The sequence below is a fragment of the Puntigrus tetrazona genome, unplaced genomic scaffold (genome assembly GCF_018831695.1).
Source record: "Puntigrus tetrazona isolate hp1 unplaced genomic scaffold, ASM1883169v1 S000000520, whole genome shotgun sequence".
Classification (NCBI taxonomy): domain Eukaryota; kingdom Metazoa; phylum Chordata; class Actinopteri; order Cypriniformes; family Cyprinidae; genus Puntigrus; species Puntigrus tetrazona.
The window spans coordinates 403,084-420,000 of NW_025048156.1; the positions used below are offsets into that span (position 1 = coordinate 403,084).

Sequence of the window (16,917 nt, forward strand, 5' to 3'; positions counted from 1 at the left end):
GCAGGGTGGGCGAGAATAAAATGCTATTTTGTATATCTATGGAAGTGTCCTGGTCGCCTCTGGCTGGGGACAGTGAGATTACTCACAAACCGCCACATTTTATGAGCATTTCCAGCCCCGAAGGATCCAGAGCCACCGACAATAAGGTGCTGCCGTGACCCCCATTTTTCCGCGGCGTTTGAGGTTCGCCGGAGATAAAGAAGTAATCAATGCGATATATTTTCTTTTTAATTATAGGCCTCAGCCACGTTTCCGGGCTCATCTCGGCGGTTCCGAACCGGCAGTCTTGAACTGTCCTCCGACTCGAATGTATTCCCGCGTCTGACTCATCACGGGCCGTCAAGATCAGACAAAGAGAGCGTGAGACAATGAGTTCGCCTCGGAGGAAACGCGTGGCATTTTATCTGCTTCAACTAAATGAACTTCTGTCAATGAAGTCGAAAAAATGAGCGCTGCAACCCGCTCCTTGACACGCGGTGTCAGAGCCTGAGATAATTCTAATGAAATGTCTGGGGGAATGTCTTATCCAGTCAATAGCAGAAAACTAGCTGCCGGTGACTCCCGTGTGAAAATAGATGTTGCTCGTGATTAATAATACACAACAGAAGAGACGGAGCCTCAGGAGAACAACGAGCGAGACTGTAAGAACGGAAGCCCCGCCCTCGAAGTCAAAGAGCCAATCAGGTGAAGGTACTGTAGAATAGTTCTGTTTTAGTGTCAAAAAAGTTTCTTAGAACATCGATAAATTCGAGCGTTGACATACGAAGCTGTTTATATTCTTTTTTAACCTAAAGGAGTTATGCAGTAGGTTAATATATACATAAAATGAAAATAAATGTAATAAAACAATACAATTAAATAAGAATATTACGCAACTAAGTGAAATAAATATGTACTAAATGTAAAAATTGAACAGCGATAAAATCAAATACCCAAAGCATGTAAAATTATTAGAATTAATAGTTAATTCATTTTAATTAATTCATTTTAAAAAGTTTTATTTTAATGCCACTGCATTTCTTCCAAAAGCTATTACCCTAAAATATGACCCTGTTATTGTACTGTACATCATTATATACATAATATAAAATGAAACAAATAAAATATTGGATGAACATTAAATGCAAAATTTAAATTTAAAAATGCTTTCTGAAAAAATCATCAACATTAGTCAAATTAAATCCAAAATAAATAATAAAAATTTAAAAAATAGCATAAAATAAATACAACAACCTTTATTTATTTATTTATTTTTTTTCTGCGAGGATATTTTTTTAAGGGATATATATATTAGTATATACTTTTTATGTTTTGTTTCGCAACACATGCTCCGAAGTTCAAATCCGAATCAGATATATAAACAAGCATAAATGATGATGACGACGAAAGCGCATAACAAAATGACTAGAGTTCAAACATTTCTACCGTAACGTGAATGGCACGATTTGAGCGACGGAAGCAAAACGTTTTCGTGAATTGATATGGATGATTGCCGCAGCTTTACCTGCACGGGGAAGCAGGGCTCTGCGTTGCTGCAGGTCTGCAGACAGCGGCTTCGGCCGGAGCTCTGAGGAGTGAAGGAGATGTCGTGGTCGATGTACTGACCCCAGTCCACCAGCATCTGGGAGTAAGAGCTGTCCTCCGGCACGGCCATGCTGGAGCTGCCCACCATTTTATTACTCACTTCTCGAACCTTCAGACATTGGAAATAAAAGAGAGTATATAGATGTTGATATATAGCATGTGTGATACTCACTGTACTGTTTAGGGGTTTGTGAAGCCTGATGTGAAACGATAGAAAAATGATGGGTTATGAAAGTCCCAGACAGGCTGACATGCAGTTCAAGGTCAAAAAACACTTTCGGGGGTCTTATAACATACATTTAGTTTTACCGTATTTGTTCAGTGACTCCCGAAAGATTCGTTCAAGGATGAATTTTTGCAGACGACTCTGGTGATTTTGTTTAAAGCAGTGTTTGTGAGCTTTTATCGCTCCAAAAGCGACACCTAGTGGTGAGGAATGAATTTGCATTTTCATTCAGACCAACTCGGAAAAAAAGTGGGCAGGGAATATGCTAATTTTGCTTTAAAAAAGAGTTGACTCTTAAAAATAACAATAACTTTATACATGGCAAATTTTCTGGATGTCTTCATTTACTTAGAGCCACGATACACACAGCAAAAAAACTTTAATTATTTTATTTTTGTATTTTTGTATTTTTTTTTATTTTAAAGCAAACATTTTATTTAACATTTAGACAAATGAGAAACGTTTATTGTCAAATGCCATATTTGATACATTGGTGTTTTATGGCTTATATGATTTACAGTAATGCGAAGAAAAAAATAAGCTACTTTTTATTCATATAGATATTGAATTATTTGTTACTTTTAGTTAAGTTGAATTAAATAATAAAATCACCCAAATTTAATTGAAAAAATAAAGCAAGCAAATACAATTATTAAAACTTAAGCTAAAATTAAAAAGCATAGAACCTTGCAGGTATGGATAAGTTATTTCAATGCCAAAACATTTCTATAAATATATAAAATATAGACATTTCATTAAATAAATTCTAGTATTAGCTTTAAGTATTTAATTATTTACTCATTCTATAAATATAATTTTCAAAAAATGCAATTTGGTGACGATATCATTGCTCTTTTGTTGATTTTTATAGCTTCCAATATCAAGTCACTTAACAATAAAAGTGTCTGCTAAATGACTAAATGTAATATAAATGTAAAATGATCAGGGGTCACTCTATATCTCCGATAATACGTTTTAGTAAGCTGAGATTGAAATTATACAAACATATAATGCATAATACACCAGCACAGGCATATAATGTAATTTGTAAAATGACACTAAAATATCTTTCACTGCAAAAAAAAAAAGAGATGACAGAAGGCATGGAGCAGATTGCATGCAACAGGTTTCCGTGCATCAAATATGATACAGTACCCTCATAACGGAATCATTTGATGCAGTTGTGTTTAAGCAAATAAACACGAGGTTTTGCTGCGGTGAATAAAAATGAATGCATGAAAGCGAGCCCTGATAAGACGATGTTCTGTGTGTGTGTGTGTGTGTGTGTGTGTGTGTGTGTGTGTGTGTGCGGGCAGACAGGGGAACCTCATTAAACCCCTCCGCCAGTGTTTGTTTACCTGTTAAAATGTCATTAAAACCACTAGCAATTAAAGCGCTATGCGGCGAAATCAGACCGAAGTGTTTTTGCGCTCGTGCACAATGTGAGATGTGAGAATGTGAACATTTGTCCCGGCGTTTTCTTGCACTGAAGTGCTGCAGCCTTCGCCTCATTAAAAAAATAGTTTGGGCGAGGCGCGATGGCAGCGACGCTCCTGTTTCTCTGCGCTCGGGATGAAGGGGTCGTGCATATTTAAAACAGCCACAGCGTTGCATTTTTAATGCGGTAATAGAGCAGGGAAAGGCCGATGTGTCACAGGTAGATGTGAGATCCAGCTCTTCTGAGGTGTTTCGTATGCAACCTTTCTCAAGCTTATTTGGCAGACGTTCACAGAGTTTTTGATGTAAATCGTCTGCTTATGTATGCAGGATAAAATAAATAAATGAAAAATTATATGAAAAATGCAGCTTTGCACCCAATTACTATTTTTCCTTGTTTTCCAGTGCAAATTAAAAATTTAATTAAAATGTGTTTACTTGAGAAGAAAACCTGAGAAGTGGCACTGATCAAAAAAACAACATATAGTCAGTCTTGAATTAAATTTTTTTAATTAATTTATTATTTTTTTTTACCTCATTGACAAGTATTTTTTTCTAAACTTCTGGACTAATTTGCATCTCAAGTAAGTGTCTCTCAATTTAAGGATGTTTTTGTTTTTTTGAAAAAAAAAAAAATATATATATATATATATATATATATATATATATATATATATATATACATATATATATATGTATATATATATATATATATATATATATATATATATATATATATTGCAGTAAATTTAATGGCAAGACTTTTTCATGATAAATTTAAGACTTTTTTAAGCCTTAATTTGTAAAAGGACCAAATTAAAATAAAAGACCAAATAAAACTGGTCTTTTATTTTAAATGGTCTCTAAATGTAAATTCATTGTACTTCCAGTAGATCTCCATTCATTTTTAATTCAGTTTACAAACAAAATAAATAAAATAAATACATGCTAGATTTTTACTGTACCTTCAGATTAGAAGAAAAAAAAAAGTTTCTTTTTTTCCAATGCAAATGTCTGAAGAGTCTTAAATCAAGATACATTTATTTGGAAACCAAAACTACATTAAAGAAGAAGGTTTATTTTATGAGATTTCATGATTAAATCAACAAGTGGATTTCTGATCCCACTGAAAGAATTTTCTTATTTTAAGCACGAACTTTTATTGCAACAAACAGGACTTAATATCTACATTTTGCATCTCAAGTAACTGTATGTTTAGAGATTTTTACTGGAAAACAAAACCAAAATATTGACAATATATACATTTTTAGCACTGCATGTAACATTTAATGCCTTGACTGTATAAATCTAAAACTTCAATTAATGGTCTTTCTAGGCCCTAATTTGTGCCATAAAGACTTTTTGAAAAAATGTAAGAGCAAATAAAACGTTAAGCAGAATATTGCATAGAAGACGATATGTCAATATGATCTCTAAATGTAAATGTCTAGTATTACTAAACTTCCAGTAGATCTCAATTTTTTTAAAAATGGCTTGAATAGCTCTGCTCCAAATCACTAGAATATGAAAAAATTTTTACTGTACCGTATGGTCACAAAAAAAGGTTTGTCCTCATTAGCCTTTCCAATGCAAATGTGTAAAGAGTTTTAAATCAAGATAAATTTATTTGACAACCAAAGTTACATTGAATAACTTATTTATTTTATGAAAATGAAGGAATTTATCATTAAATCAAGAAATCATATTCAATAAGTGCAAAGAGAAAACATCGATTTCTGATCCCACCGACAGACGTTTCTTCTTATTTGAAGTATTTTGCTGAATTTCTCCGAAAACGAGATTTTGCATCTTGATTTAAGGGTGTTTAGAGATTTCTACGAAACAAAAAAGCACTATTTTTAGCACATTCGATGCCACAAACCTTTTCAGGCCTTCGTTTGTTGAAGGGCCACCGATTAAGAGCTCATTAACATATCATTTGCGTGTCGCTCGTTTCCGGTTGACTCCTCCCCGCGCCCCACGCTTCGGTTCGGTCTGTGAGTGTATTGTGAGGATGTTCTGGTGCAGCTCACCAGAGGAAGCTGGAAGCCTCTGTATCTGCGTCCGGCGTTCCAGCCTTTGGGTTGGTTTTCTCCATCCTCGTACTCCGCCGGGAGCCATCTGGCCAAGCCGGCGTTGGCTGCTCCCCAAAGCGGGTTCTTCCTAAAAGCACAGGATGAATGCACGCGGCATTGCATTTTCAAAGAAAATAAGGGACAAACTGCTGTGATAAGAGCTTACAGGTGATGATGCAGCGCTGCAATAATGCACCGTCCCTCAATTGTCCTCTAATTCTCTCTCAAACATGACAGGACCCGACTAATTATGGAAATGCATACTGTATATTTCATTTTCTGGCATAAAAAGCATGCAATCCCTCACTAAACAAATATTCTCATTCTTTAAATGCATTTTAGTCTTGAACTAGAATAAGAAGCACTTAATATCGTAACATAACATATGATATGTGCGTTTTAGAGGCCAAATTTTTATGAATTATTTAGTCACAAAGTCATTTCTATAGTGCTTTAATACAATACGGATTTCAAAGCAGCTTCACATTTAGAAAACAGGAAAATAATGTTAACGTTGTAAAATGAATCAGTTATGAAAAAAACAAAAATTACGGTTAATGAATTTATAAAATGTAAAAATATTATAATAAATATTTCTGAAAAAAAGATTTCCATATAAAAGTCAACATAAAACATATAATGTCAAATTTAAATATATATTTTTTTATTTTAAATTTTTATTATAAATGATTGAAATCATAAGAATGTAAAAGTGAAATAAAAAAAAGCTGATCTCCTATGATCTCAGGTCAGAAAGAAAAAGCGTCTATGTGATATTTTAATCATTATATTTGGGATTTATGGGAATAAACGCTCTGGTATGAACAGCAGTGATAGTGTTAGCTCCAACAATAATTTGGGGAAATGTTTAAAATAGTATTAGATGCATGTCACACCACACTCAACTACTCATAAAAGACAGATTTAATGAGAACTAATGATGTTTTTGCATTAAAATGTATAATTTGATGCATCAGAACTGGACGGACATGGTACATTTCCTCCCGCAAATGTAAAATTAATGCTATAAATCTTGCTAGCCGAGCCAGCGCGGAGAACCGAGATTAATTTCCCCAAAACGGAATCAATCATATGCATCATAAAAGAAAAGATAAGGAAAATACATGTCTTGAGTTGATGCTGATTTAAATCTGTTTATATGATCACAGACAGCTCTATCGGCTCAATCTTTTTTTTTTGTTTGTTTGTTTTTGTCTTGTTTTTCGGTACGAATAGCCAAACATTCTTAAATCATGATATATTTGCTCGAGATGCGAGATTATTTAAGGTCAAATTCTTGTTTTCAGAAAAATGGATCAGTGCGTTTGTGCTTAAAACAGAAACCTGATGGCTTTAAAATGTATGCAGTTATCGTGATTCAAGAATGTTAAGATATTTTACTGGAAAAGAAGATATTTATTAAAATGTAATTTTTCACAGTGTTAAAAGCGAGCACAAACTATTTACATTTATTTATAGTAAACCTTATTTTTATGTTTATGCGTTTTAAGCTCATAACATTTAAATATTACTTTTTTACTGGATGACAAGACTTTTTTTTTCCATACCGCTACGTATTTCTTAATACTACGTATTCTTTTGTTTTTCTTAAACTTAATTTTCCTATTTAGTACTTTTTCTTGCTTGTTAAGTATTTTGTCAAAAAAAAAAATACATGAGGTATCAAATTATTTATTTGTTTATATATATATATATATATATATATATATATATATATATATATATATATATATATATATATATATATATATATATATATATATAATATAATAAAAAAAGGTGTAATTTGTTAACATTAATGTATTAACTAACATGAACGTATATATTAGGGATGCACCGAAATGAAAAACAGTTGTGCTTTTTATCAGTTAATTAACGCTGAATCAGCATCAACTAACAGCCAACAACTGTATTATCATTAACTAACATTAAGACAGATTATTAAATGCTGTAATGAATGAATTTTTATTCATTTCGATGCAACACAATCAGATATTACTTTTTTTAAACTAATTGTCAAAATAATATATAATCCCACAAAGCATGAGCGGTAGGCTACTGTCACTTCTTTTTTTTTTGTCTCAGAAAACGAGATTTTAACAAAAACATCTAAACGCTCTCAAATCAATACACAAGCGAAATTACATTAAATATTAAGTATTGTTTGCTGAAGATACATATCAAAGTTAAATGCAATTATTTTTACATTTCCGCTTAAAACAGACAAAAAAATAAATGAATTCAAATGGAAAACAACATTATTTTTCTGAATCTGTACAAAGTTAATTATTTTTTTTTTTTTTTTACGAAAACAAGGGGTAAAATATGCCATTATTTAGCTTATATATATATATATATATATATATATATATATATATATATATATATATATATATATATATATATATATACAAACACACATTTTATTTTTGTACCTTTTTTTTACGAAAACAAGGGGTAAGATATGCCATTATATATATATATATATATATATATATATATATATATATATATATATATATATATATACACTGAAGGACATTTAGATATTAAAACTGGAAAACAGCAAAAAAAAAAAACTGATCAGGAACTTTTTGTAGCTGCAGCAGGTGAAAACAAGCACAGGTTCGGTGACGTCTTTCATGACTGGGTTCAGATGCTCATTTTTATACCGTTTAGCGTCATTCTCATGGTGTTAAAGCCCTGACCCGCAGGTCATCTTATCACATCGACCTGCTCCTCTCCACAAACGGCCACGGAGCTGTTAAAGCGAGGTTCTGATTTCTGTGCTCCCGCTGCATTATGGATGAATTATTAAGATGGGAGTCAGATACCTGTTATTGCAGACTCCAGAGATGCTGCGGTATTTTCCGTCTTTGGCGCAGGTGCCGGGATGAAGAGCGCGAGGGCATCCAGACAGGTTGGCTATCCGCTCGGCTGCCTCGGCGGAAAGCAGCTCTTGAAAAGGAGTTAATGTGTTTACGAATGCAACTCAAACACTGAAGGGTAAACAGTCCGCAGAGGATCTCGCCGATGCGGCGCTGCTGATTAAATCTGACATTTAAAGCACTTCCGAGATGATGCTTCTGCGCTATTCTACAGTTATAGAGCTGAATCTCTAGTACATGCACGGAATAACACGCTAATACCCCACGGAGGCCGCACGAAGCGTTCAGACACTACTAAAATGTCACTGCGTTAGATCAAGTGCCATCGGTGCTCAGGAGCTTTCATTAAACGCATAGTTTGCTGTTAATTTACTCCCTTCAGCTCAGATGTAGGTGGTGTTTTGTCTCAATTGAACAGTAAAGAGGGTTTTTAGATTTATAAAAAGCATATCATAACAAGCACCCGAGACTATTTGGGGTCGTACGAAGCTAAACAATCGCTAAACTGAACATTATTTTCCAACGTTATTAACTGTAATCCACAGTGACTGACAAACTGTTCGGTCTGTGAACGATTGAATTTTTTGAACCGATTCTTTTTAGTGAATCGGTTTGCCAGATATGACTCTTTTCTGGATGCCCGACAGTCACTCCGACTCAACATGAACCAAAACACAGACGTATATCTGATTCTGTGACGAATGAATCAGTTAGTGATCCAGTTCGCTGCAAAAAAATTTTAATCTTATTTTCTGCCAAAATATAAAAAAAAAAAAATCTTAAATGAAGACATACTTTCTAGAGTATTTTAGCATTTTATATTTATTATTTTATTATGTAGCATTTTATTTTTACATACATTATATATATATATATATATATATATATATATATATATATATATATATATATATATATATATATATATATTTTTTTTTTTTTTTTTTTTTTTTATTATTATTTATTATTTATTTATTTATTTTATTTTATTTTTTTTTTTTTTTTTAGATTTATTTTAGAAATAAGATTGAGAAGTTACATTTCTATGTTCATACATCCTATGTGTATAGACATGCGAAACATTCACATTTCACATCATTATTTGGGTGCTTCAGTAATAAAATTGCTTTTGCATTACATCGCCGCTTGATTACGTTAAATGAACTGGTAAACCGAATCAGTTCATAGAAACAAACTGTCCTAAAGAATCGTTTGCTTGAAGCTCAAGCTAGTTGTAAATAAAGTTCAGTTTCTTGCACAGACTGATTGTTTCTCTTCATAAGTCATGAGTATTAATTATGCACGCTCCGCTCTAGAGACAAGTAATCTTGTACAGCCAAAAAACTAAGAGCAAATGAATACCGTCTCTTTAACTTCACTGCGATAACATTCAGACAAGACACACGTGAGAGGCTCACCTGACACGGCCAGTGATCTTTCATGTCTCCTGCTCGCCTTCTCCTTCAAAAGCCCTAAAGTCAGGTGAAAGATCTCTGCTGATCTGGAGAGGTGCTGTGTTTCTGATGCCGGCCGTCTAGAGAGCGCGTACATGTGCGAAAGCTGAGGATCGAACCTGCGACTCAGAGAAAAAGAGAGAAATACCGTCCCTGCTGTCTTTATTAAGAGATCAAATGACTATAGGCTGTTCTTCTTTACCCTCGTGAAGCTGCAGCATCCACCGTCTGAAGACTCTCTTGAAAGGATGATATAATCAAGCTCTCAGGAACAACTGGTTTTTCAGAGATAAAGTAATATCAAATATTGAATATCGAATGAAATAAGATAATAAAAGTTGCAATGTAATATCTAATTTGTTCAAATATTTTCAATTATTAATATTAGCAATATTATACTTAAAAAAAAGACTACTATTATCATCATTAAATTAAAACAGTTAATATTATATATTACTTTGTATTAATTGCAAACTATTAATTGCAAATAATTTCAAAATAAAGGTTTTTGTTTACATAATAAATATACACAGTACACTCACATATATATTATATATATATATATATATATATATATATATATATATATATATATAGTTTATAGGTACACACACATGCATGAATATATCTAAGAAAATATGTTATATTGATATATTAAATGTATATATATATATATATATATATATATATATATATATATATATATATATATATAAATTTAACTAATATTATTATTAATATTTGACATATATATATGTAAAATATTAATAATAATATTAGTGCTGTCAAGTTTTACACACCCATGTTACTTGACAGCACTAATATTATTATTAATATTTTACGTAATAATAAAATACAACTTAATAAGCTACTACTATTTATACTATAACTATTACTGAATTATCATCATCTTTATTATATACATAGATCAGTTCATAAATAATAATATAGTAAAAGAAATATAATAATAATTATTTTATTATTTATTACACACACATCATTAATGAATTAATGAGTACATATGTATACATAATTAATAATAATAATTATAACAATTACATGAATTATACATTACTTCTACTACAATATATAGCGGTTGTGTTTGCTATATATTGTACAATAAGCAACTTAAGGCTGAGATGTCGCTATAAATGCTTTCAGAAATCCACATTATCGCTGCAAAAAAAAAAAAAAAAAAAAAAGGGCCTGTGTATAAAATGTCATTAAACTGCTCATGTCCTTCAGTGATGCGATATGAAAGGGCGAAATATTCAGATTCACTCAGGTTTCACATCAATGTAGCGTCCCTAGGGCGGGCTTACGAATACAGACTATAATTTGACGTCTTGCCATTCGCGCCTAGTTAAAAAACATGGGGTTTGTGAGAAACGTCCCCGTTTCACCTCTGATTATGCGGCATCAAAGCCAGCGTGATCTTCCTGTGGGGCCGACAGCGCAAACAAACTCTGGACCGCGAACGACGCTGCCGTTACATAACACACATCCCGTCTCTTTACATGAAGACAGCAGCTTAACAGCGCGTCCCGCTCACCATCTGACCTCCCTGTTACGAGCCGAGACCTGCAATCTCTCACGAAATATCCCAAGGGCCACTGCAGGAGATGTCGTTACAGAAATTTGGCTCCAGGTGTCAGGTACCAGATGTGTTTGGAACATTGGGTCTGGAAGTGTTCAAACTAAATGTCAGCAGGTACGAAATGAACCCGTGATGAATCTGTCACCAGCTGGCTGTGTGCGAATGAGTCGTTGTGTCGAATTACTGCCAAATTCTACTCAGAAGTCTGGGTTAGGAGTCGCAATTAACCATCTTACTTTGTCTGGACCTGACAAGTAACGGGAGTAATCAGATTACTTTTTTCAAGTAACTAGTAAAGTAATTAGTATTGTAATTTATGTTTTATTTTATTTTATTTTATAATTTTTTGTGTATTTATTTTATTTATTATTATTATTATTATTATTATTATTATTATTATTATTATTATGTAATTTATTTATTTATTTATTTATATTTTAAATTTTATTTATTTATTTTTTTACTTTTTTTACTTTTACTGTAAATTAAGCTGGTAATTATGGAAAAGTGGATGCTTGTATACTTGTTCAGGTATTTTATTATTAATGTAGGGCCAGTTGTTTTTGGGGTTATAAGAAAAGTCCAAAAAAGAAAAGAAAAAAAAAGTAAAGTAATTAGTGCTGTCTCATGATCAATCGTGTCCAAAATTAAAGTTTTTGTTTTTGTGTACTGTTTATTGTGTATATTTATGTGTACTTTGTATATTTACACACACATACGCATGCATATATTTCATTAAACATATTTTTATACATTAAATATATATTTTGGAAAATATAAATTATATAAAAATAACTAAAGACACGTACATGTAGATATTTTAAATATATATACTGTATTTGCGTATTTATATATACATCATAATTAGACACGGAGCACACAGCATGCAAACTAATACTTTTATTTTAATCGTTACTAAAAATAATCACACTAAAAATAATGCATACGTTTTTAATTTACAAGAAAATAACCGAGTTACCGAGTTACTGTAGTTGTAGGCTAAATGTATTCATCTCATTTGGAACGAAAACAGATCAGTATTCTTCAAAATGAATAAAAAGTAAATGCAAACATGCATTAAAAAATATCTTTTATGTAGGCTATTTAAACCCAGCTTCCGACTTTTGATGACTTTCCAGTTCAACCATAAAAATCATTTAGACGTTCATGTTTCTTTTTCTATATTTGAAGTGACTGAGAAGAAGCGTTGAACTTTCTTCTCCTGTGTCTCCCGCGAAAGGTTTGGTTGAGCTTTCTGAATTTGCATTTCACTCAGCCCGAGGCTTATTCATGTCATGTTTTGGCGTGAAAGTGCTTTTTTTATATATATATATTTGCCAAAAATGTAACTTTTTAATCAAAAACAAACAAAAAAGCAATCCCGATGGCAGATGAGTAAAGGTAACGCAAAGCCAATGCATTGCTTTCCATAAAAAGTAACTAAGCAACGCAATTAGTTCCTTTTCTAGAGAGCGAAACTATATTTAATGCATTGCTCGGCGTCACATGCAAGCCCAAACGGATGTGAAAGATGCCACGTACGCTGAGATGAGTGAAATGAATCCGTGCTCGCAGCGCAGAACATCAGGACAGAGGTTAAACGCGTCAGAACGCCGGCCATGTCTCCGCTGACCTGGAATCGAAGAGAAACGCTTAGAACGGACTAAAAATACCAGTCAAACGACAGACGTGATGCTTGCTTTCATCACGGGATAATTATACACATTCATCTCTAACATACTGTGATAAACGTATCACTGCGTAGTTAAGATATAGTCAAAAGCAGTAATATTCTGCACTATTTGCATATCAGCTGATTCTTAAACACCGGTTAAATTGTGTTTAACAAATATCTCCGTCTCAGAGATACAGGATCTTTACATGCTCAGCCGGATAATATTCATTTGGCCTTATTTAACTGTATTTATGCAAAATAATCTGTCGATTTTGGGAGGAACTATGATGTATAAAATATAAAAACAGCTAATGAATTGATCTAAAACCCCTTTTTCATTTTCTTCCCTCGTTAGGCTACCATTCAACTAAAAGGACCTCTTCATTAATACTTTTATCCATCAGGGACACATTGAACTGTTCAAAAGTGACAGTTTCTAATGAAAGCTATTTATTAAAAAATCCAGAAAAATATGCAGTCACTGCTTTTTTCTACAAAAACAGGACTGTTTTCAACACCGGCGACGATCAGAACGGTTTCTGCGAAAATTCGGCTTCGCATCACAGCGTTTTACAACCGGTTCGCACGGAAAACACTGATTTTAAGCGGTGAAAACATTTGTCGGTATTGCTGCTGTATTTCATACCTCTGTTCTCGGCGGTTTTCCCAGTCGGCTGTGCTCGCTCGCCCCTGTGTTCTCCGCTGGGTGAACAGTCAGACTCTGCTGATTTCACCGAAACCCTTGATTTTTCGAGGCTGCGGCTTCATGAAGCGTGGCGCTCGAGTGGCCCTCTTTAAACGCAACACAAGCTCGTGTCAAGCGTCCGTCGGGCCTCTGAAATCACGATTGTCTGCTCCTAGCGCGACGGCGTTCCTGTAAACGACGACCTTTCATTTCTTGACATCGACTCTTTTTCTGCGAAGCCTTAAACGCGACTCAAGTAATTATTTGAGCTGTACGTCTGCGGTAGAAGAGGAATGACCCGATGCTTTTGGCATAACTCATCCGAATAGTCAGATCTTTGGCTGGACGGTGATCCATAATTAAAGTGAATCAAGTCATTAATCTCTAGATTAATAGCAAGGCATGTTAAGGCTTCGTTGGGATTAATTGCACTCGATCCGATGTCTTTGTACAAGCAATCATCTAAAAGCACCTAAAGAGAGTTTCAATCATTTATAAGCGTTCGTGTCATGCGTGCCCCGTAACAATATCATAAATATAAAACACTATGACTAGATTATATTTATATTGTCTGAGGAAAGCGCCGCAACAATCCGCTGAACGATTCCAGGGGGCCGCCATCAGTTGCTAAGGTGTTTCGAGTGGTTGCTAGGTGACTGATTTCATATGGAAATACAGTGAATCAAGCCACAAACTCAGACTCAAACTTCTCTCTGAAATTAATCTTGAGGTGAAACTCATCACATTAATAGAGCACTTCAGAGTGTTTGGTAAACCGGTTAGTTACCGTAAACCGGTTAGTTACCTTAAACCGGTTAATAAGCTAATAAGTAGAATTTGTGTTAAATGTTTTCTTTGGAATGGAAATATAAATATATATATATATTATTTGTAAACATTACACTTTTTCAGTTATTATTGCAGATAAGTCATACTGAAAGTATAACGGTGTAAACATGGCTAAGGAACGGAGACTGATTCAGTCGAGTGAGTCATTTATTTGTTGACCAGGAGCGAGTGTTTAAGATTCGTAAGATTAGGAGAATTTTGTGTTATAGAATTTCCAAGTTCAGCTATCGGTCCTGAAATAAAACCTGTTTTTAATTACGCAGTTGTTCCAGTAAAATCACATCAAGATTGCCTCTGGACGGTACAATTAATACCGAAAGTGATTCAAACTCGTGACTTCGACGATTCACCGGCAAAACCAGATCAAAAGAACCGTTTGTTTTTTCGAATTTCGACATCGCTTGTAATGATTCTATGACGAGTGAATCTCCGAATCGCGATTAACTTCGAAGAGCTCAGATCGGAATTCGCGTATCGAAAATCATTTGATTCAGATCAGGATATCGAAGAATCATTTGATTTCGATCGCAACTTCATCGGTTTCGCAAATCATCCGTGCTCCGAGCTTCTGATTTAAACCAAATAAGCCAGCTAGCAATGTTTGGCGCCCAGAACATTCTGGGAACGTTAGTTTTTGGTTGTCAGAAACGTTCCCTTTCGGTTGGTTAATTCTTCCATTATGAGGTTGAAAACCGTGCGTCTACATTTGAAATAACGAACTTGAGCGCGCAAAAGACGTCACATTATTAAAATGAAACCTAAAAATAACCTACGGGGAGCGTTCTGGAAACGTTCTCCTCACTTTAGCGTACAATCGTATGAAAGCTGGTTCCAAGCGTGCTCCAAGTGGTAACTAAAAACATTTTTAAACACAAAGATATGTTAAAAGTGCATTTTACAAGATTCGCGAATCATTGTTCATTTCGAAGCTTCTGAGCGCAGATCGTGAATCATTTACCAGAACTTCGGACCTGAATCTTTGATTCAGACTTAAACCTTGCAGCGCAGGTCACAAACAATTTGATGGAAACCAGGATTGAAGACGCTAGGTTGGCTATCATGTTTTTTGATTTCTTTTAGTAGCCTAGAAAACATCAAATCATTACAGTTAAACAAAAGAAAGAAAGACATTACACACAAACACAAATGAACCAATTTTGCTATAGCTAGTAAAAGTGTAATAAACGTTTTTTTTTGATTATGAATGAATTCCAAATGCACATACCACGGTTATTTTGCGGTTACCGCGGTTTAATTATCATAAACTAATTTTTCACGTGTTTCCAGATTATAGAGGACACTTTGGATGAACAGAACTGTGGAGAGTTTCCGTACCCAACGTGAATAACCGAAAGAGATCCACATTCAAAGTGTAGCAGATAACGCAATTTTTGGTTACATTTTCCAAAATTCGCTTTCGAATAGTCAGACAACCCCCCCAAAAAACTCACAAAGTTGCTTACAAAACGAAACGAACGCTAAAAAATCTGCCAAAGAAGTTGAACCTTCTTCAGAAGAGACAAACAGTAGCTCACTTCAACGTCTGACTTACATTATAATCATCATAAGCTTTTTTTGTGAAATTTTGACCTCGTTTGACCTCATCACATAATATTTTCCAATGCCGGACGTCACTTTCAAGGGTGTAGAGTTCATTAGAGATGCTCTGACCAATATCGGCCGTAATAAATTGTTCCTAGCAATCGTTTTGACCAAACAAGCGAGCTCAGGTTGCACGGATTCCTATCGAAACGATGGAGCGTGAGCGCATCTCGAGAGCAACGTCAACGCTATGCTTGCTTGGTAAACAGCACTAATTAGTGGCCAGAAAGTGTGCAAATATGGCCATCCCGCACTTCAGAGCGACGGCCGTCAATGACGCTCGACACAAACAAAAGCACCGGCTCCTGTGACGCAAGCGCGCGGCTCCTGAAGCTCTTCACGGGGGTTCAAGGGCCCTGGACGGGGCAGAAATTGAGCGATGACGTGTTTCTCCTTCGAAACAGCACTGCTGGCTGAATCCATCCAGACTTTCTGTGGAGTTCAATTCAGCGTTGACTCTCTTCTCCGGAGCCCGGCAGACGCAGATATCCAGCGCTTCGCACGGACGTCAATGCATTGCATACGTTTCAAAGCCGCTGTGCTGATTTTTGGAGGCATCATCATTCGCTTGCAGACACTTGCTTTGTAATTTGCATCTAATGACATCCGCTCCTTTTAAAGCATTAGAACAAGGCCTTTCGAGGCCGCCGTGTCTGCATTCACTACATGAACCACAAGAAGAACTCATTTCATGATTCACAGATTTTAAACTGCAAATTAAATTAAGACGGCAATCAATAATTCATCACAGTGTGTTTTCTGGTATTATTGTAATTATGCCTTATGTTCTGTAAAGATTGATTCAACGTGTGAAAATAATAAAA

General features: G+C 34.3%; 1 protein-coding gene across 3 annotated transcripts in view; it reads right to left on the reverse strand.

Annotated features, from left to right (window-relative positions):
* tpo (thyroid peroxidase) overlaps positions 1-15,006 on the reverse strand; it is a 28,279-nt gene extending 13,273 nt beyond the window's left edge. Inside the window, exons 1-7 of one of the 3 annotated variants that reach the window (XM_043232262.1) lie at positions 13,604-15,006; positions 12,825-12,915; positions 9,888-9,960; positions 9,650-9,804; positions 8,178-8,301; positions 5,281-5,410; positions 1,505-1,693 (exon numbers count right to left, since the gene is read on the reverse strand). In XM_043232262.1, coding sequence (XP_043088197.1) covers positions 1,505-1,693; positions 5,281-5,410; positions 8,178-8,301; positions 9,650-9,804; positions 9,888-9,960; positions 12,825-12,903 — 750 coding nt within the window. In that variant the 5' untranslated portion in view covers positions 12,904-12,915; positions 13,604-15,006. Of the gene's footprint in view, positions 1-1,504; positions 1,694-5,280; positions 5,411-8,177; positions 8,302-9,649; positions 9,805-9,887; positions 9,961-12,824 lie in introns of all 3 variants that reach the window. The other 2 variants (XM_043232260.1, XM_043232261.1) reach the window with 2 other exon arrangements.
* Between the last annotated feature and the right edge of the window lie 1,911 nt (positions 15,007-16,917).